This window comes from Ixodes scapularis, unplaced genomic scaffold (genome assembly GCF_016920785.2).
Source record: "Ixodes scapularis isolate PalLabHiFi unplaced genomic scaffold, ASM1692078v2 PGA_scaffold10__122_contigs__length_95168666, whole genome shotgun sequence".
NCBI classification, from domain to species: Eukaryota; Metazoa; Arthropoda; class Arachnida; order Ixodida; family Ixodidae; genus Ixodes; species Ixodes scapularis.
In genome coordinates this window covers 71,556,955-71,577,453 of record NW_024609836.1, presented here as the reverse complement: position 1 = coordinate 71,577,453, position 20,499 = coordinate 71,556,955, and the positions used below count along the sequence as shown (strand labels likewise).

General features: G+C 49.6%; 1 protein-coding gene across 1 annotated transcript in view; it reads right to left on the bottom strand.

Moving 5' to 3' along the window:
• LOC8031767 (poly [ADP-ribose] polymerase tankyrase) overlaps window positions 1–20,499 on the bottom strand; it is a 75,725-nt gene that overhangs the window by 28,177 nt on the left and 27,049 nt on the right. The window contains exons 16-30 of the mRNA XM_042288672.1: window positions 19,931–20,008; window positions 18,760–18,923; window positions 17,403–17,509; window positions 16,276–16,364; window positions 12,433–12,589; window positions 10,300–10,508; window positions 9,531–9,764; window positions 8,627–8,686; window positions 7,739–7,795; window positions 6,515–6,634; window positions 4,550–4,696; window positions 3,491–3,883; window positions 2,922–2,998; window positions 1,336–1,457; window positions 483–705 (exon numbers count right to left, since the gene is read on the bottom strand). Of these exons, the coding sequence (XP_042144606.1) occupies window positions 483–705; window positions 1,336–1,457; window positions 2,922–2,998; window positions 3,491–3,883; window positions 4,550–4,696; window positions 6,515–6,634; window positions 7,739–7,795; window positions 8,627–8,686; window positions 9,531–9,764; window positions 10,300–10,508; window positions 12,433–12,589; window positions 16,276–16,364; window positions 17,403–17,509; window positions 18,760–18,923; window positions 19,931–20,008 (2,237 nt within the window). The remainder of the gene's footprint in view (window positions 1–482; window positions 706–1,335; window positions 1,458–2,921; window positions 2,999–3,490; window positions 3,884–4,549; window positions 4,697–6,514; window positions 6,635–7,738; window positions 7,796–8,626; window positions 8,687–9,530; window positions 9,765–10,299; window positions 10,509–12,432; window positions 12,590–16,275; window positions 16,365–17,402; window positions 17,510–18,759; window positions 18,924–19,930; window positions 20,009–20,499) is intronic.

Below are 20,499 nucleotides of genomic sequence, written 5' to 3'. Positions count from 1 at the left end.
CCCTGACAACTACTAGGACGACCTTAAGGATGACGTCGAGAACGACGCCTAGAGAACATCATCTAAGACGACCTCAAGGACGACGCTAGGACGAAGTCGAGAACAATGCTTAGACGACCTCAAGGACACCGCCAAGGACAACGGTGTCCTTGAGCATACAATTGAAGAGTGCATGCTTGAGGACACATTTTTATGGCCATCTTTCAGGCACAAAGACGTGGCTTTTTCGCAAAATGAGACAAGGCTTTCGCCTTAAAACTTGCAGAAATCGGGCTGCCGCCAAAATCAAGCTATTTACGATAATACTGAAGTACCCAGAACGCGTCTCCGACTGGTGCATTTAGAGTCCTGTTCCACCCGGCATCAAAAGCGGTCCCAAAGCGGCAACAAGTGCAATGACGAGCCGGAAAGTGACCCACAGCAGAACAGGCGTCCAAGAGGCATTCCAGGCACCACGAGCGACATCAAAACCGACGACGCACCTGCGTATCTTGACGAAGGCGTAGTGCAGCGGCACCCTTCCGCGCACATCTCGCACGTCCGCCCTGGCCGCCCTCTGGAGCAAGAGTTCCTCCAGGGCCGTCGAAGAGTCGACGGCACCGGTGTTGGCGTTGGCTGCCAGGTGGAGCGGCGTCCGGCCCTTGGCATTGGCACCGTTGGGGTCTAGGCCGGCGTCTAGCAGGGCGCGCACCGTGTCCAGAAGGTCTGCGTAACCCGGACCGACCAATCTGAACTATCTAGAAAGCCGATCGAACGTCGTCATGCAATGGCGTTCAAAGGTGCCGCCAAGTTCACGGCTCAGAAAGGTCACAGAGGAGGAGGAGAGCTTCCAAGGACAAGCTCAGAGCACTTGGTTTCCCGAAAAACCAACAAAAATAGGAACAGCTAAAAAAAAAAAGGAACCTTTGTTTAGGAAAATCTTTTCCTAAACGAATTATTTATGAAAATCTTCCCCTAGACGAAAGTGTTTTGGGAAATCTTTCTCCAAACAAGGAAAGGTTTCCCTGAACAGAGAAAATTTTCCTAAACATTTTTGTTTGGAAAAAAAAATCTTCCTATGACCAAAAGGTTTAAGGGAAGGTTTTCTCAAACATTTTGTAAGGGAAAAGGTTCCTCTAAACATTTTGTTATCGGGAGGTTTCCCGAAACATTTTGTTAGGGAAAAACCTTCCTTAAACCAAATCAAAAGTTACGGGCAATTTGTTTCTTCTTTTCCTGTACTTTTTGTTGAGGTGATGTTTCTAGCCTACCATGTGTGGTGCTCGGGAAGGGCAACGGGGGATATCTAGGTGCTTGGAGAGTTCTGGTCAATGCAGAAGCTGAGTACACACCCACCTGGATTATTTCTGTGGCACACCACGTAGTGGAGGGCAGTGTTGCCGGTGGCAGGGTGGACTGACTTGGGCATTGCCCGATGCTTCAGCAGAAGCTGAATCAGTTCCCCGGGAAGATTGTTCCTGGAAGACGGCACGGCGGCACCGCTTAATCACGTTGAAACCGACTAAAAACACGCAACTATTCTCGGCATACTTTCAAAAACTACACCAGCTTCCCCAGGGATGCAGCCCCGCACTGCTGCAAGATCGCACCTTCCATCTCGTTCACATGCGCTGGTGCAACTAGCTTCAACAATGTTCCACGAAACAGTTGACGGCGAACATAGAAAAAATCTACCACGTTTCGTACGAGTCTGAAGGCCCACTCGCACGGCAGCGTTTGACTATGTCGCATTATCACACAACTGCGGGTTAAAAAATTGACTGCAGAAACCACTATTGTTGGTTGTCTACGAATTGCGATAGCATTCGTCTAGGACAGGGGTTTCAAACATGTGGGCCGCGACTCGCTTAGATCCGGCCTGCAGGCAACCAGCTACAAGTCCCGGTTCCCATGTCTCGAGCACTAGAGATGGCATGCACCCATGGTGATCCCATCTCGTCGATCCATTTTCGCTAGAAAAGGAGTGCTGCTCTTTTCACCTACTCACACAGTTTATATTTATCTGTGTTCATTTGCTCTTTGTTCCATTCTATTCTTTTTGTTTACTGGCTTTTTTGTTAAGTAAAACAGCTCTAAGTCTGCAAGCACGAGCCATTTGTTGAAGGATGCATCTCGCCTGCACAAACTCAATCAGCAGGAGCAACTGCCAGAGATAAAGCTATGACCTTGGGATTCTCACCTTTGTAAAACTGAATTAGAGCGCAGCTCTTGAGGACGAGGAGGGGAGGGTATGCCCCCCCCCTCCCCCCCTCCTGCTCCCCTCCCATTTAGCGGGAAAATATGGATTTGTCGTAGATTGTTTTCGCCGTCCCGGAAAGCCCTCCGTAACCCGCTACGATACCCGGAACTCTATAGTCAAGGCCATCGGCGCGCAGGCGCAGTAGCTGCTGCTTTCTTGCGGAGGGCTTAGTGGTGGGGGAAACGCGGTCTACGAAGACTCCTTATTTACCAACATTCTCCCGCTAAATTTATTGGAAAATTTAGCGGAGAAACTGAATTGGTGTTGAGGTCACATGACGTCAATTTCTCCGCTAAATTTAGCAAGGGACATTTTTCTGCCAAATTTCACGTGACGTCATATTCATTCACGTGACATCACACGTGACGTCACGTGTAACATTAAGAGGGTAAAATTTTCCCGCTGAAAACTAATTGCATATTTGAAACCACCACTGAGAAATACATCAGTATACTAAATTTCAGCACGATAAATGAAAGATAAAAAACACAAAGTTAAAGACCAGCCCCCCCCCCCCCCCCCCCCCTTAAGGTAGTTACAAGCTTACGATGGTGAGCACCTTTGACCTTAGAATCACCGTGAAGACCGACCCATCCTAACGTAACTGAGAACGACTGGAACCCCCACCATCATCTAGAAAGACACTCACAGGAACGGACAAAAAGACAGAAGGGTCACTTACATGGCAGCGTATACCAGGAGGCTCACAAGGTGAGGCCCATCGCGGAGGTCCACATTGACGCTGGCACCGGCACTCACCTACGAAAAGTAGACAGAGATGACAGTCAATCGTGCAAGTAGGAAAATCTAAACATCTACCACAACCAAAAGCATTTAGAATTATTGGCGACGACAACAATAATCTGGTGAGACTTCCGCGTAATTGTTTGACGACACTTGTGCAATTCAAAAGTAGATCTCCTTAAGATATTCAATTCACTCCCTACAACATTCCCTTGCCACTCGCTATCACATTGCCTCACTAACATTCCCTCGCAACCTCCTAACATCCAACACATTCCCTTTCAGCTCTCTATCATGTTCCACCAGAACTTCCAACCCTATTCCCTCACAACTCTCTAACATGCTCCCTCAACCCCAACACATGCTCCTTCAACTCCTCAGCCATTCCCACAACTCCCTGGCAAATTCCCTCTACTCCCAACACATTCGCTCCCAACTCCAGACCTTAGACCCTACTGAAACACTTCACCGGCACCGGCACCCCCACCGGGAGTAAGTGCGACTCACCAGTGCCCTTGCAGCGGCACAGTTCCCGAGCGCCAGCGCCCTGGCCAGCGGCGTCAGCCCGTCCGGGTCCAAAGGCTCCAGCAGCGGCTTGTGCTGCAGCAGCAGCTCCACGGCCTCTGCCCCGGGGCACAGCGCCGCCAAATGCAGCGCCGAGGGGCCCCGGCCGCCGCGCACCGCCGCTGCCGCGTCTGCGCCGAGTTCCTCCAGCAGGAAGCGGAGGAGGGCGAGGAGGCGGGCCCGGGGCTCGCCACGGTCCTCTTTGTGGCGCCCCAGAGCGCGCAGGGTGACCAAAAGGGGTGTCAGGCCCTCCCGGTCGTGCCCGTTGGCCGCCTGGCGCAGCACATCCCGCGGCGAGCGGGCCTCCGATTCTTGGCCCTCTGCGCACGGCGGCTGCTGGGGAGGGTGGAGGAGGGTGGGGAGCTGAGGCGTTGGCCCGGCCACGTTGGCTGTTCTACTCACAACTTTATTGATAGAAACTGAGGAACAGGAGGAGACGAGAGCACACGGGGGCATCCGAACACAAAGCTCTGGCGACCCCATGCCCTCTCACCCCTCGGTATCTGCCCGTGTGGTCACCCACAACATAAGAACGGGGCGATTCTTCTGAACGCCTACCCTACAACGGGCGCTTGGTGCCTTTCGCCGTGCTCTGGCTGCGCACAAACGCTCCAGGCTCACGAGACGCTCAAGCGTTATGGAAGGAAGGAACCTCGCACCGGAGGCGGGTTACCCGAAGGACCTCCACACTGTTCTCATCCTGTCCGTGACTACAGTTCATTACGAACTACAACCAATGGCACCACTTTTCTGGTCGCTTCATCTTTGTTGTATTTTACGCTACGGTTCTTTACGCCTGTGCACCATGCCTCGCCTCGTGCAGTTTACTGGACGAGAAATAGCGTCACGATCACACGATCATGTGGCAAAAGATAGACGTTACCCAGAGTAGGCATACAATAACTTTTACGAACTATCGCAGTGGCGAAGGAAACTGTCTCAATGCCGTCTGCGAAGCACCCCGGAGGAGGTCCAAGTGTCCCAAGAGCAGGGCCCCCTCACCTTGAGCAGGGCTTTGAGTAGGGGGAGCACGTCTCTGCCTTGTGCGAGGAGGGCGACCTGGTGGAGTAGTCCGGGAGATCCTGCCAGAGCCTTGGGGTCGGGCTGGCAGCCGGACTCCAGCAGACGCTCGACGAGCACCAGACTGCCCTGTCGAAAACAAAAGAGGAGTTGCCGCCCAGTTAGGTCATTGCAATTAGGAGCAGCAATTACACTGTGGTCATCCTTCACATTTACAGTAAGTTACACAACTTTCCCGAAGACCTAATTTCCGCAAAATTTGCAACTCAAAAAATGTTAAAAAAAGAAAAAGAAATTAGAGCCCTTTTATTTTAGGTGAAAATGGAGGACCAGCAAGGCCGTCATCTTTACGACGTCTAGGACGATGCCTAGAGGACGTCTAGAACGACCTCAAAAACTACCCCTAAAGGACGACGTCTAGGACGACTTCAAGGATGACTCCTAGGACGACGCCTAGGACAACCTCAGGAACGACGTCTAGGACGACCTCAAGAACGTTTAGGACGACCTCAAGGATGACTTCTACGACGACCTCAGGGATGACTTCAAGGACGACCTCAAGAATGTTTAGGACGACCTCAAGGATGACTTCTAGGACGACCTCAGGGACAACTTCAAGGACGACCTTGAGGACAACTTCTAGGACGACCTCGAGGATGACTTCTAGGACGACCTCGAGGATGACTTCTAGGACGACCTCGAGGACGACTTCTAGGACGACCTCAAGGATGACTTCTAGGACGACCTCAAGGATGACTTCTAGGACGACCTCAAGGATGACTTCTAGGACGACCTCAAGGACAACCTGTCGGACGACCTCAAGGACGACATCTAGGACAAGCTCAAGGACGACGCCTAGAGAAATTCAGCTTTTCTACTTTGGTGAAAACGAGAGTAGGAAGGCTGGAAAGGTTGCTGCCATTTATGAGCGACGGTGGCAACTAAGCAACCGGCTAGCCAATTGTCTGGTCGCCGCCGTCGCTCATAAATGGCGGTAGCTGTCCGGAGATTTGTGTCAACATTTGTTTGCCCGTGGACAAGATACTGGGAAAACTAGCCCTTAACTGCCAGTGAACGATACTGTATCTGCTTGCAACTCATCTTACTCCAACATCGTTTGTCGTAAATAAGAAAACTTCAAATGGTCAGACCTACATTTTGATCCTGATATTTTATTGCTCGAAACATGATAAGGAGATTTCCCGTTTTCTATAGTCCGCTTCATACTTAGTGCACAATGCTGTCAAAGCTGCTGGTGCGAGCATGAAGTTTGATCCCATGAATCATTTGCAGGCATTCTCGCGCAAACGAAACCATAGATTAAGCCACGAGCTTGCATCAGTAGCTTTGACAACGTTGCATACTAAGTATGAAACAAAATATAGACGAGTTTATTCCAGTTAAATTGCTATAAATCCTTACTTCAAAGTACATGTAAAAATAGCGGCTGAAGACTTAGATAGAGAAACAAAATAGGTCGGTTTCTCACTTTGTTTCCCGCTTTCGTGGGCTTTTCTCCAAAATCGAACGAGCACATGAGAGAATGAAACGGCGAGTCGTCTCGCGTATTCCGCTTCACCCTACGGCTGACCGCAGAAGACGCTACAAGCCGTCGGAGCCGATCCAATGCCGGGCGAGTGGCACGTGACCTTCCAAAGCAGTGCAGCGACGCGCATATTACACTGTCACGCAATAACATTCGCGGCGCACAACCGGACACGAGCACCGTGTCGGAGTTCGGCACGGCATCAAGACGTCTGAATTCCGAGATCGGACCCAACGACTGCGGACGCGGGCCGTATCGAAGTTGCGAGCATTCCGCACAAAACGGCACAACCCGTCAAACCGAACTTCATTGCTCGGTCAGCGTGCCTCGTGCTTTCCGCCGTTGTCCATAGTGACGTGAAACAGTACAGCCTCGCACGGGACGTGGTCCAGGGTGCCTACCTTGTGCAGGGCGAGCGAGAGCGGGCTCTGCTGCTCCTTGTTGAGGGCCGCGGGGTCGCAGCCGCTGCTCAGCAGGAGGGACGCCACCTGTTCCAGGCAGCGCTCGTGCTCCGCACGCTCCTGCAACAGAGCAGAAGGGGGCCTTCCTCAATGCCGGCACGTCCACGTGGAAAAAAGACCAGCTCAAACCACGAAACAAACCAAACACCTTGGCCATTTATTGCGGCCTCTAGACGGCTCCCAAACTTTTCGGTCTCAAGGAAAGCCCGCCTCCCTCGACTGATGGCCAAGAAACCCCTCCCAGTTTGGGGATTAAAGGGCCTTTCCAGCTTAAAAATAGTGTTCGTAGGTCTTCGTGCCTCGCACATTTTCACGTACCTTCAATTATGCTGCCACATGATTGAACCAGAATCACTAAGATTTTGACAGGAAATTAATTTGAAAAGCCCAGATTTCTATAGATAACTTCGTTTCGTCGCGCCTTACCGACGTCGAGCCCTTTCCGGAAGTCCCGTCCCACTAACGGGTGGGACGGCGGGAGAGGAAGTAATGTATAGATGGCGAGGAGGGCTGAGAAAGGGGAGCCCTGAGAAGACTACATCCTGATCCAGTTACGTCACGGCTCGTTTATTAAGCGAGTTGCAATATGGAAATTTCTAGAGGCGTTCTTGAAGCTTTGTTTTTCAAATTGAGAGCCGAAATTTTCTGGACACTTCCGCGAGGAGGTCCTGGCACTTGACACAAAGTTTTTATATGAATTTAGCGACCCCCGTGAAGCGCATCAGACGAGGGAGAGTTTGGCACCAGTTGTGCATTGGTGGACGGCCGATGTCTTAAAATTAAGCTTTAACAAGCAAAACATTTCACTTAGAAGCGAGAAAAGTCACGGAAATTTGGGAGCTCGGGGAACATCAGAGAGTAATCTGGGGAACACTTGTTCCTGGAAGCCCAGTTTGAGATTGCACGATCCAGTCCGTGATGATGCCCACCGTCAAGCTTTGGTTGTGCGTGCACCCGAGTCTCACAGAAGGAACAAAGCTCGTGCTCAAGGCGGAGCGCCTCTACTGCTTATCTCATGTTGCATAAGACGGAGAAAAAATGTGCATCGATTTGATTCCTGAGGTGTCCTACGAAGCACTAGCGTCTTGTCCCGTAGACGATCCACTTGCTACAACGTGATATTTACCTAATGAATCACTGCAGGTTCACTGAAGGACTACCCACCTTTTCTAGGATGACACCCAGACCGTCAGTGTCGGAAGCACCGCCGGAGCAGAGATCCTGTATTGTGGGGGGGGGGAAGGAATAAAAAAATGGCTTGAGATGCTTATGAAAAAATCTCCTTCCCATAATAAAGGCTGGCTGACATCCTTGCAATGACTTACGACCGGAGAGGCTTAAAAACCGGTTTTTGACCTCTTGACAGTTGAGAGAGGCTTCGAAACCAATTATTGAGCAGCGACCAAAAAGAGTACATTAAGGTAGTTCATATTGAGCCCAATTTTACAACCAACTAAACTGTCCAAATAACTAAAAAAAGATGCTAGCACTCGGAATAGTCGTTTTGGGGCTATTTTCGGGCACCTGAGTCATTTGAAAGGCAAATAGATTGCGACGTACCTCGTTGCTGGTTACCTCGGTCGTACTCACATGAAAGAAATCTCTTAAACACATCATTCTTTCGCGTACCCGCACGCGGCGATATCAGCGGTATCGCTCCTGTTGCTAAGCCTCCCGTTCCGCGCGACGACTCCGTCTTCCTCGTTGCGCGTCACCGCTTCCGCCCGTGGCCGCTGCGCCATCTCTTGGGCTCGGCGAGAAACGGTTACAGTGGTTGCCCATGCTATTCGAGAGGTGCGGCCCATGTTACGTGCATGCATATGTGGGCTTCCCCTAACTAGATATACCGGTAAATGTTTTCCCAAAAAGGACAAACAAATATTTTTTTTAAAAGGCATCTAGTTTAGGAGTTTATTTCAATAAAATGACCTTTAACAAAAGTATAGAAAATATAAGAAAATGAAGCAATATGGAAAGTAACAAAAACAGAAACACTGCTAGAGCTTGTTTGAAAGACTACCCCAGGCACAATGCTACGGAGGATGAACTCACCTGTTCCTGCTGTTGCAGTCTCTCTCTAAACTCGCTGTCTGCAAGGGCCAGGTGATGCAGCTAAAAGGAAGATTAGAAGCCATGAAGCATCAACACCCCAAAAAAAAAAAAAAAAAAAAAAAAAAAAGTTCTTCACACACAAGCTGGAACTCGTGAAATCGTGCTGCACCATAGAACAATCTGGAGGGTTTAGCCAACAGCCCGCGACACGTCCGTGCCGTGGCTGGTTCACGAAGTTGAGCTCGAGTGTGGTGGACTGCATTGTAACTGCTTACAACCAGAGGACACATCGGCGTCATTGATCGGGTAATCCTGGATCCCTTTCTACCTGCATCTATTTCATGCATCATTCTTTCATCGTGGGCTCGAAATAATCGACGTTATAAGCGACCATTTCTCGTAGACTGCGACTAAATTTGACCTCGCAAATACCACAAAACCTCCAGTCTAGTTATACACAGGTTGAAAGCGTTCCAGAACTACCCAACATGTGGCGCCGGCGTCTGCCAGCGTCTCCTCTCGTTGCAAGCGGTTAAAAGTACTCGCAAAGCCGTCGATCACACCCGACGCGAATGTGTAAAAAAGTCTTTACTGGGCTGTCGTACTGCAGCAAAGAATACAAACATTCAGTTTGACCAGCGATGCCACAGGATGACGCAGACCCTGTGGCATCGTGTGTGCTCCATAATTCCCAACTTGCATAGCAAACAAAAAACATGCCACCTCAAACACATGCCCGCATAATGTAAAAAAAAAAAAAAAAAGTTAAAAGTTGAACAGTTACAAGACAAGCTCGGTTCGAGCTCCATTTTGTTGACTTCGTACGAAGCAGCCAAAAAGTAGCCTTTCCTACCACGTGCCACCAGACCATAAAGTGAGACATTCCTTCCCCCCGTCCACTCACCGCATTGTTTCCCTCTGCGTCCACCCGGGTGGCGTCCGAGTTCTGGCGCTCGAGCAGGAACTGTAGCCGGGCGTAGACTGAGCTGGTGAGGCGGGTGCGCATGGCCCGCATGGCCAGGGTGCGCCCCGTGGCCCCCTCCTGCCCGTCCACCTTCAGGTCCACCCCGGACTGGTCCAGCAGGAAGTCGACCACTCCCATGTGGCCCTTGAGGAAGGCCACCAGCACGGGGGTCGCCTGCACCACGGAAGGACGCACCAAAGTCAAGTATGTGTCGCACGACGAAGAAGACAGCTCCGAGACACGGCACCCTACTTCGCGCAGTGTTTGATGTGTACCATGCGGCAGCAATTACGGAAAGGAATGCCTAGTTCATCTGTGGACATCGACCCAACCAGGGGCTTCAGAACTTCTTCCTCTTGAGGAACCCCTATCCGGCTTAACTGAAAGTCAAGGAACCTCTCCTGGTCTGAGCATTGATGCAATAAAGCGGCGCAAAAGCCCAGAGAGCTTGTAAACAATGATGCACACACTATGGAGTTATGCTTCAATAGACGGCTCAGATCTGCTAAGATGGTGCTAAATCTTGAAAAAAAACTTCCTTTAGGGGATGGTCGAGGAAATTGGGGAGCTTGGGGAACCCTTGAAGATGCTAAGGGGAACCCTTAAGGGTGTCTGAGGTATTTCTACTGTAAAAGTTGGGGTCCGTCTGCATCAAATTGGGCAGTTCAGCAAAGCTGTAGGCACGGGCGCTTTTAAAGAGAATCTGTACCTTGGCGTCGTTAGCCTTGTGGGGTGCGGCCCCGGCCTCCAGGAGTACCTTGAGGCAGGACAGCCAGCCGTAGGCGGCCGCATAATGCACGGGGGTGTTGCCCCACATGTCCGCTCGGTTTGGGTTTGAACCCAGCCGGAGGAGCTGGGCGCACGCCGGCGTCTGCCCGTTCAGCACCGCGTGGGTCAGTGCCGACCGCCCCTGCTCGTCTGAAAGGAAAGCATTCCGTTGGTCATAGAACCACCCTTCTAACGCAGAATGCGTAAAGGCCCGTTCACACATTTGCGCTCACTTACAACCGGATTCTCCTGATTTCTTAATGACGAGAGAACATGACGACATGCTGGCGCCATCTATAAGGTGATACTACAATTGCAACCGTCCTATGGTTGTTTGTAAGATTGTCGTACGATTTTCAAGTTACATGTGCATCTTTTAAGGGCAACTCTGGTCAAAAACGAAACCAAAACGAATGACTGGCATCGCTTTAGTGGCACGAAATATGATCACAACCGAAATATTACGTCAAATTGAAGCAGGGTACACCACTAAAACCGATTTTAAAGATGCGACCAGCTGCTCTTTAGTAGGCGGCAAGCAAGTTAGCTTTTAGTAACAAGGAACACTGCACAGCACCCTTATGTGACGTCACCTCGCGGTGGAGCTGCGTTTGATTGGTTGCACCGCACACCGCAGCACTCTTGTGACATCACGTTGCGGACGTACGGCTGATGACCAGTGTTGCCATCCCTCTAGCAGTTAGTTTTAGTTTTGCCGCAGACGCCCGAAACAAAACTTTTGAGCCGTGATATTTATAAAACTACACACAATATTGAAAGAAAAAACTTATACCTCGTGATTCAGAGACCCTGCTTTAGCTGAAAACAATCTAATACAACAGCATTAAGTGACAGACCAGCTACCACACTTGAGAGTTATCTTAATAAACAAGAAAATACTTGGAAACCCTCTCACCCCTTTAAATAAAATAATTTGAAAAAAAAAAAAAAAAAATTATTGTTAAGTCATTAGCAGCATTAAAACCCTTTTGTATCAGAGCGATCACTCCCAAAGAAACATCGCAGGCACGTTAAAGAGGAATTTTTGTCATAACGTATGATTTAAACAAGAACAGGAATGTTGATGAACATGCGGCGGTACTTAGTTTCATTTTAGAAAGCGCCATATCTGCATCGACATGGGGGCGGCAACACCCGAAGTTGCGCGACCACGGTGACTGGTAGGCACGGACCAAATATAGTTTTCCCACTGCCGTTGCTTTCAGGAGCGAGTGCTTCAGCTCGCAAAGTAACTCCCACCGCGTCAAGACATGGTTTCGTTTCACGGCATGACAGCATGACTGGTACCCGGCTCGCTAGCGTTTGAGCGTCCTCATACACCCACGTCTATCGGGCCGCTTGCGCCACCATAACACACGCTTGCTCAATTACGGTGCTCAGTTTAGTTTTGGTTTTGAAAGGCGACCGAAATTGTTTTTTTTTGGCACAGACTACCAATTTTTTGGCAAAATGTAGCAGGGTTAGCCCCTTGGCACAGTTTGGCACAGTTTGGCGCAGCAATCACATCACTGGAAGTGAAAGCTGCCGATAGCGCGCGCATGAGGCAAACAAGGAGCGACGTCGCCAAAGGCGGCCAATCGTGAACCCCGTTTTGGGTCACAACCAATGGGATTGCTGGTATCATAGCACCCACATTTCTTTTGCTTGTATGTATGGGTTCTCCCGGGCCACGGATAGCCTCAAACGTAGCAAGCTTCTATGGGCAGAAACCAGAAGAAACGGCGCTTCCAACGAGGGTAAGATTTCTCGGCTGCGTCAAACGAGCGCGGAGTAGGCCTAATTTGAAAATGCCAAACTTCGCCGTCTGCTCGCTCGGCGGGTCGCCGCGCGCGGCCGCGAGCTTGCCGAAAACAATTTTTTACGAAATAAATGCGCCGCATTTATAAACAAAACTTTCTGAAACTATGCTTCAGAATAGAGTAAACCCAAATATAATATTTTCTAAAAATGCCTTTTTTTTCGGAAAAAAAAAAAAAATGGAATTTTGGGGGCTGTATCCCCCTTAGGAGAGTCTATTGTATGTCGCAGGCCACATGCTGGCTTTGGAACTCACCCTGAAATTCGACAGAGGCTCCAGCGGTGACCAGGAGCTGGACCATGTCGCAGCTGCCCTGCTGGGCGGCCAGCATCAGCGGAGTGGTTCGGGGGCACGGAGCATTCGGAGCCCGGTTCACGTCGGCCTTGTAGCGCACCAGTACCTGGGCAGCTTCCTGCAACGTCAAATACGTGGCTACTTTTAGAACGTCCCATACGAGACGCTTCATCCAGGCAGCTTATAAAAAAAGAGAGAACACAGAAAAGCATCTGTCCACAAGAACTCAAATGCCAGGTTCGGAAAATGGTTGCCTTTTTGGACTGGACAGCTCTATAGCACTCCGTATTCACAGAAAAGCTTCAGCATAACTGAATGCATTAACTTAGGCAAATCTTCTGTAGCTTTGCGATCTTGAGCAGCACCGAACTGCTTTGAAGGTCAGTGGAAGATACCTGCGCTGTCTCATTATTTTAAAGCTATAGGTTCATGGGTGACAATTCTGCAGGGATTTCGGAGTTGGCGTTTGTTGCTGTGTGTAGTTTCGGCAGAAATGCAAAAACTAGGGGTGTGCGAATACTCAATCGAGTCAAGAAAAAAAAGCCGAATATTGAATTGAATATCGAATAGTGATTTTATTTGTAGAAATTTTTCAAAGTGAGCTGTGAATGAGATTATTATATGTGCAGAGTATGCGCCTGATGCAGAATATGCATTTTGCAAGGAACAAAAGCCAGAATGTAAGAAAGTTCTGGTGAAAAAAAAAAAGCAGTTGCTGTCGGACGCTGGGCACTAAAGATCCAATTTTATGGCGCAAACATAAACTATCTACCTTAAACGTCACAAGAAAACCAAAGTTACAGCCTTTTTTCTCGTTAAAAGCACAACCTAACATCACTACGTTTTTAAAAATATATGTATATCTCAGAAAACGGGCATTTTTGCAATATTTGGTCTCTATTTTAAGGAAGAAAAAGGGCACCCAGGATTTTATTTCACATAAATAAACAGATAGGTGTTAAACCTGAGTAAACAGGCTTAAACAATAAAATCTGAAAAAAAAACAAAAAAAAAACGTGGTTAGGTGGCACAAGTCACCGTCCAACTGCCGCTATGCATCCATTTTTCCGTTTATCTACCATTTTTCAGTCTATCTATCCTGTTTTAAAGAGCCTTGATTTAAAAAAAGATAGCAAGCGAAACTGAAAATACGGAGACGGCTCCAGCGCAGATTGATCGTAAGTGTGCACGTGTTGAGTTGTCGCGTGGAAAGGAGGCGAGCAAACAGAAGAGCGACGACGCCTGCCCTGCCTGCCCGATGCTGATTTACGCTTTCGTCTTTTCGTCACCTTCTCCTAGTGCGTAATTCAAACGAGGCTATCGAACTGTTGGAAACCATCTCAAATCCAGGCACACTATTTTTCTGTTCCGCTTCGTTCCGAATCGGAATTTGCGGCTTGCGGTTCCAAAAGAATGACGACGATAGCTCGGCTATTTTCATCGGTGTGGTTAACGTGGTTTTCTTTCTGTGATTGTGCAGTCACCGATTTTTGTGAGTGCGGCAAGTGTGTTCTACATTTGCGATTCAATTTGAAACGAGGGGCTTTACTCGTGAAAAGAATTGGGCATGGAGCGGAATTACGGCTTCCCAACAACTCCTCTCTGGAAAGCAAACGGGATGTTTCGGTTTTGACTCAAGGGTAGATTGTGTCACAATCGTGAGTAAATCTGCGTGCTATAAAGTTTGTGGCGTTCATTACTTTCCCTTTTTCTAACCTGTGCGAGATTTTTGTGGAATGGTAGGATTAAGAGGTGTTTCTCGCATGGTCGAACATTACGGCACTTACATCGGAAAAAAAAATGGCTTGTTTGTCAGCTCCGCGCCAATCTCGCGTCTTTGGCCGAATATATTGAATATTCGAGTGACCGAATACTAGGAATTCGATTTGCAAATCGAATTATTGGGGACCTTTTTATTCGATTCAAATTCGTATATTCAAGTATTCGCACACCCCTAGCAAAAACCTTTCTCACCCCTCATGGCTCGAGGAGAGAGCGGTTGGGTGCTCCCATCGGCTACGCCAAGCAAAGAGGAAAGAGAGGAGACCTGACGACCCACCAATAATGGCGCGACGACGAGGAAGCGTGGGCGGAGCGTCTTCCCCGTCATCTGCTAACGACAACTCCAAAAAGGGTGTTTTCAAACATTACTCTCATTATTGAAATCCCACTCTGGCAGTACCAAGTTGCTACGCATCAAGTTGAAGGGTTTTAGAAACTTCCACCGTTTTTGAGTTCACTACGACATCTCTACTTCTCAAACCTAACTAAAAAAAATATTCCGAGGACACCTAAGCACTTCTTATGAGTTGTGAAAACGAAAGCATGAATGTCGTTTTTCCGCTCCCTTATTTGGTCTGCGGTGTACTGGCATAGACGGCCACATTTCACTACTGCCGACGATAAAGATGCCTCAGGCGCCACCATGTTCCTCGGCGCTGAGAGGAGCAAAAGCGGCCGCACTTTCCCCTTATGCCCGCGTTCTCCTTTCCTGTGTCCTCTCCACTTTTTACCTTGCCCAAACTTCTCCTCTTGCAGCTTAAAAAAGGGGGAGTGCTAAGAGGATAATCTCCCTTGAAGAAAACTGAGGCTGTATGTCTGCCTTTAAAAAGAGACACTACCCCAAAACAGAAAACCCAGAAAGAAACCAGGATTTTAACAAAACATTATGATTTTAAAAAATGCCACATTTATATCCCCCAACATCAAGCGAGCTTTCTCAGAAAGTGTAATTTGTTTACGCTGCATAGTTATTTTTTATAAATTATTTTCAATCCACTCATGCTAAAGACAGAGGTTCACTTTTTCGCATAAATTTCACTTTAGGAAAACTTATAGGTGGTGACAAAAGAAAACGTTGCTGCTCTTTCTCTAGGGTCTTCCAAGGATGAGTTCAACTAGCTGAAGCCAGAACTGAATTTGTCAATGATTTTTCTTCTTTCTTTCCTCATGCGTCTCTTGTTTTCATCTTTTCTTATTCCTTAATTTTGGAGTTTTCTTCATTTTCCAGGTGCCTTTTCATGTATCTTCTTCAGTTTAAGAAGATAAGAGGGAGAGTATGTACGCATTGAAGGGGACATCAGTAAATGTTTGTTGCTAGTTGAAAGAACTATGCTGTCTGTCCTTGTCCCCAAGTGTTTTTATTCTTTCACTGAATCTTGTAAATGAACAATGAGGTGAGGACCAAAACTGTAATTTTTTTTTAACAACTTTGCAAAGAAAAAAAGAATGTTGGCCTAATATTTGGGATACTATTTCAGCAATGTTTGTGTATCTAGCAAATTTTCAGGCAAATCGGGGACTATGAAGAAAATACCAAAGCACCCTTTTAAGATAAGGATCGAGCGAAATCTAAACCGAACCCAAAGACACCCGTAGTGGACCACAGGCTGCAAGAAAGTCGACTCTCCGGTGCTCATTTGTAAGAGAAATCAAGTAACATTCTTCCGCATTTACTTCATTTTTATGTCGGTGCATCTCCGTGGTTTATTTCGGGCGGATGCTAAAAACGGGGCTCACCTGCAAAGAAGATCCCGGGAAAAACAGAGTTTGAGTCCAAGAGGGGAGGGTTTTAACTCAAACAGTCCTAGCAAAAGCAAGACTCCCCAGTAATCAACGTTTTTCGCTTTTCCGCACCGGCAGACATACATCGGTTCTTTTTCGGCTTTAACCGACAACCTTGCACCTCGACACCAACGGATGTTCTTTGACGATTTTCGGTCAAAACACAGTTTGAAGACAACGTTGAAGCCTATGACCTATCTACGGGGCCATGCGACCCAGCGGCCGGTGTGGCCCACCCACCAGATGGTTGTGCCTGGCAGCCAGATGGAGAGCGGTCCAGCCTTCCTTGTTGGCGCGATCCACGCTGCGGGGGGCCCCCTTCTCCGAGCCTGCACGGTACTGAGTGTTGCGTTGCTGGGCCAACACCGCACCGGCGTCGTGCCAGCCTAAGACTGAAACACACCGGGGTCAGGTCGCTCGCCGGGCGTTGAGGAGGGGCCTCGACGACGTAGAGGGCTCGGCCAGGTTGCTATTTTGCTGTCCTTCAATCCCGGCGTAATAGCGGTTTGTGACGCGTAGGGCACCGGGCTTCGAAATAAAAGCGAAAAACTCTAACTGGCTCCAACTGCGCAGCGGAACAAACCGTGCGGGGCCATCCAGCTGTGCAGGCAAGAAGCTGCCCACAGTTGTTCGGGGGGCGGGGCCAAAAGCATGCGCTCCTTGTGGGCCTTAAATTTCGGTTAGCCACACCAGCCAGCAGGCTCTTCCGAAGTGGTCCATTAAGTCGACGATCCGAATCCGACGAAATCTAACGGCCAGAACGGGTTTTCGGTGCGAGGGACACCTAATCAAGCGAGAATAAAAAAGTCTCCGCAACGGCATAAAACGGAAAAGGAACGCGAACAGAACAGGACACTTTCACAATAATACAATTAAGACTGTACCTCGACAAATTGTGCCGGTAGCATTACTTAACGGGAGAGAATAAAAACGTAAAGCGGCGTAGTCGTCGTTCGCACGGCTTGGAGCACAACTTCGCTTCAAGTGCGAGAGCGAACGCGCACCTCGGCACTGTCCCCAATGCTCCGCTTCCTTCTCCCAATTACAGGGACGCAGCCCACCAATGCCCCCCACCTAACAAAGACACAATGTCGGGCATTCCGTGTGCCCAGCTGGAGTGTGGCACGGACACATCGTACGAGGGACCGCGTTTTTGGGCACGGTAAACACACCAGGTGGAGCTGTGCTCCAGGCACCTTAGTTTGGCTGCGAATCGCGCCCTCACTAACTAAACACAAGCCCCAGAACTCGTGTTCCTACTTAGAAAAGGTGTTCCCCTTGTTCTCTTTGCCCAATCTACTGGCCAAACCCTCTTCGCCGGCAGCCTCGACCATGCGAGAACGCGAGTGTGCCCATGTCTGACCCACCTGCGGCGGAGCGGAGAAGGACCTCGAGGTTGCGAGCCCGGCCCGCCATGGCAGCCTTGTGCAGCGGGGTGTCCCCCAGGCAGTCCACCGGGTGGAGGGAGGCACCCCTGAGGCAGGAGAGAAAGACGGAGGAAACTTTTTGTTACCGTGCTTTCAATACACGGCACCTTATGAAGCGGGTAATTGATGCAGGTGGAGTAGCCGGCACTGAATAGACAGTGCCAACATCTCCACAAAACCCTCCATTTAATAAAGAAAGAAAGAAGATGCAGAGACGTATTAATCTGTTTAGGCCGAACCCTCGTTATGCGAGCCCTTGATAGATGAACTCCCAATAGGCGAACTCCCGACAGGCTAGGCAAACTTCAGCTAAGCAAACCTAGGCTAGGCAAACCTCAGGTATGCAAGCGCAGGCTATGCAGGCCCCGGGTATGCAGGCCCCGGTTATGCAGGCCCCGGTTATGCAGGCCCCGGTTATGCAGGCCCCGGTTATGCAGGCCCCGGTTATGCAGGCCCCGGGTATGCAGGCCCCGGGTATGCAGGCCCCGGGTATGCAGGCCCCGGGTATGCAGGCCCCGGGTATGCAGGCCCCGGGTATGCAGGCCCCGGGTATGCAGGCCCCGGGTATGCAGGCCCCGGTTATGCAGGCCCCGGTTATGCAGGCCCCGGTTATGCAGGCCCCGGTTATGCAGGCCCCGGTTATGCAGGCCCCGGTTATGCAGGCCCCGGTTATGCAGGCCCCGGTTATGCAGGCCCCGGGTATGCAGGCCCCGGGTATGCAGGCCCCGGGTATGCAGGCCCCGGGTATGCAGGCCCCGGGTATGCAGGCCCCGGGTATGCAGGCCCCGGGTATGCAGGCCCCGGGTATGCAGGCCCCGGGTATGCAGGCACCGGGTATGCAGGCCCCGGGTATGCAGGCCCCGGGTATGCAGGCCCCGGGTATGCAGGCCCCGGGTATGCAGGCCCCGGGTATGCAGGCACCGGGTATGCAAATTTGGTGGATGCAAACCTCGGGTATGCAAACCTAGCGTATGCAAACCTTGAGTATGCAAACCTTGAGTATGCAAACCTTGAGTATGCAAACCTTGAGTATGCAAACCTTGAGTATGCAAACCTCGAGTATGCGAACCTCGAGTATGCGAACCTCGAGTATGTAAACCTGTTTTCCAAGCCTAACCAAGCTCTGCTTTTTGCAACAAAAGTTCCAACAAACACAAATTATCTGTCCAACAACGAAAGACAAACCTACGAGAGAAGACAAGCCCTCAAAGAACACCCCCAATTGGGAGAAAAATAAATCCCGAAGATACGGAACCCTACTTATCAAGATGTGGTGCACGATGTCGGGGTGCTTTACCTGGCCAGCAGGAGCTCCAGCGTTGCCGTCCCGGGAGACACGGCCGCATAGTGGAGTGGCCGCCAACCCTGGGCGTCCTGCACCTCTACACAGGGCAGTGCACCGAGCAGCTCCGACAGGTAGCCGTGCTCAGCATTCACCGCTGCACAGTGCACTGGCGAGACCTGGTCCCCCAGATGCATGAGGCAGCATCAGCAACGACTCTTTGAACATCCCGGATTTCAAAATGAAAGCAATTACTACCTGCATACGTCTCCTGTCATACAACAAAGAGTAGCCACAAATAGATCTTAACTTATACTAGCGTATTTACTCAAATACAAGTCGACCACAAATATAGGTCGATGCCTTCATTTTAAACTCGTCAAGAACATAAGAAAAAAAATTAAGATAAAGATTGAACTTTTTTTTTCTTCTTTCTTTTAAATAACAGAGGAAAGTTGCGGCAAAGTAAGCAAATAAACCTTTATTTACAGCGCTCTCAGCTAAATCGCAGAGCGATGCCAAAGTCTGCATCGGCAGGGCTTCCGGACATGTCATCGTCGTCGGACGCTTCCATCAACTTCGTCGACATCTTCACAGACTCACAACAACACCTCACTGACAATGTTGCAGAAACGCGACAACAAGAAATGAAAGAAGGTGGAGACGTGCAAAGCAACGAAAGCCCAAATACAAAGACGCAAGCAGTAAGAAGCGAAACTAGCCTCCGTATTTTGTTTTGCTGCCCATTCACAAGAGGAAGGGGGATGGACGGGAAAGGAGGAGGCAAGGTGCATGGCCAAGCGTGGCGAGTTTTGAGCCGTTGGGTGCATCGCGAGTGGTGCCGGAGCAAAACCCAACAGACGCAACTGACCCAATGTACAAGGGATGCGTGCGATCGGCGGCCATGGTGGGATGCCCATTGCTGCCGTTTTGGTTGTTTTCGTGCACCAAAAGTTCCCCAAAACAAGAAGCAAAGCGATGCTACGGCAACGCCGGCTGTGACTTTATAGCTGCATGCGCTCGGTAGGGTCGCGAAATTTGATCACAAATGTAGATTGAAACTCTTTAGTCACAATTAGAGGTCAACTTTTAATTTTTAACTTTTCTAAAAAAAAAAAAAGTGAATTTAATTTTTTTTTGAAAAGAAACAGGTGGACTCATTATACGGTGGTCTCATTTCACTTACCTCGTGGACACCGAGGGCCTTGTGGACCACCCCAGCCGGTCGGAACGGAGGCAGGGGTTCCCTGTTGTCCAGCAGAACCTGGCGGGTGCAAGACGTGCACCAGCTCGAGCAACGCCAACAAACTTCCCGTTCGCAACACTGCTCAATTCATCCCCGACGTCCAACGGGATCAAAGCAACGAAATGTCACACAATCTGCATCTCGCCGCTACGTAGAACGCGCGGCCAGTTAAAATATAAACAAATCAAAATCGCTTGACACTACCATATGCCTTCTTGACATTCCCTGTTGAGTTACGTGCCACGCCGTTGGCAATAGGGCAGACAAAGACACTGCAAAGCGTTGCCTAAGGCACACCCAGGAACTGGCAATGCAGTGGCTCGACAGTTGCACCCTGGTGCGTCCGACCCTCACTTCGAAAGAATGAAAAATCATACAGGCTGCTAGGCTCCAAGCGGAAACTTCCTACTGCTCGTAAATCGTCGTAAAAGTTGGGCCATTTTCATAGATTTTACCACTATCCTGAAAAGCACATTTCTTTCCACGCCGCGCTTCGCCAGCTCCAGTGG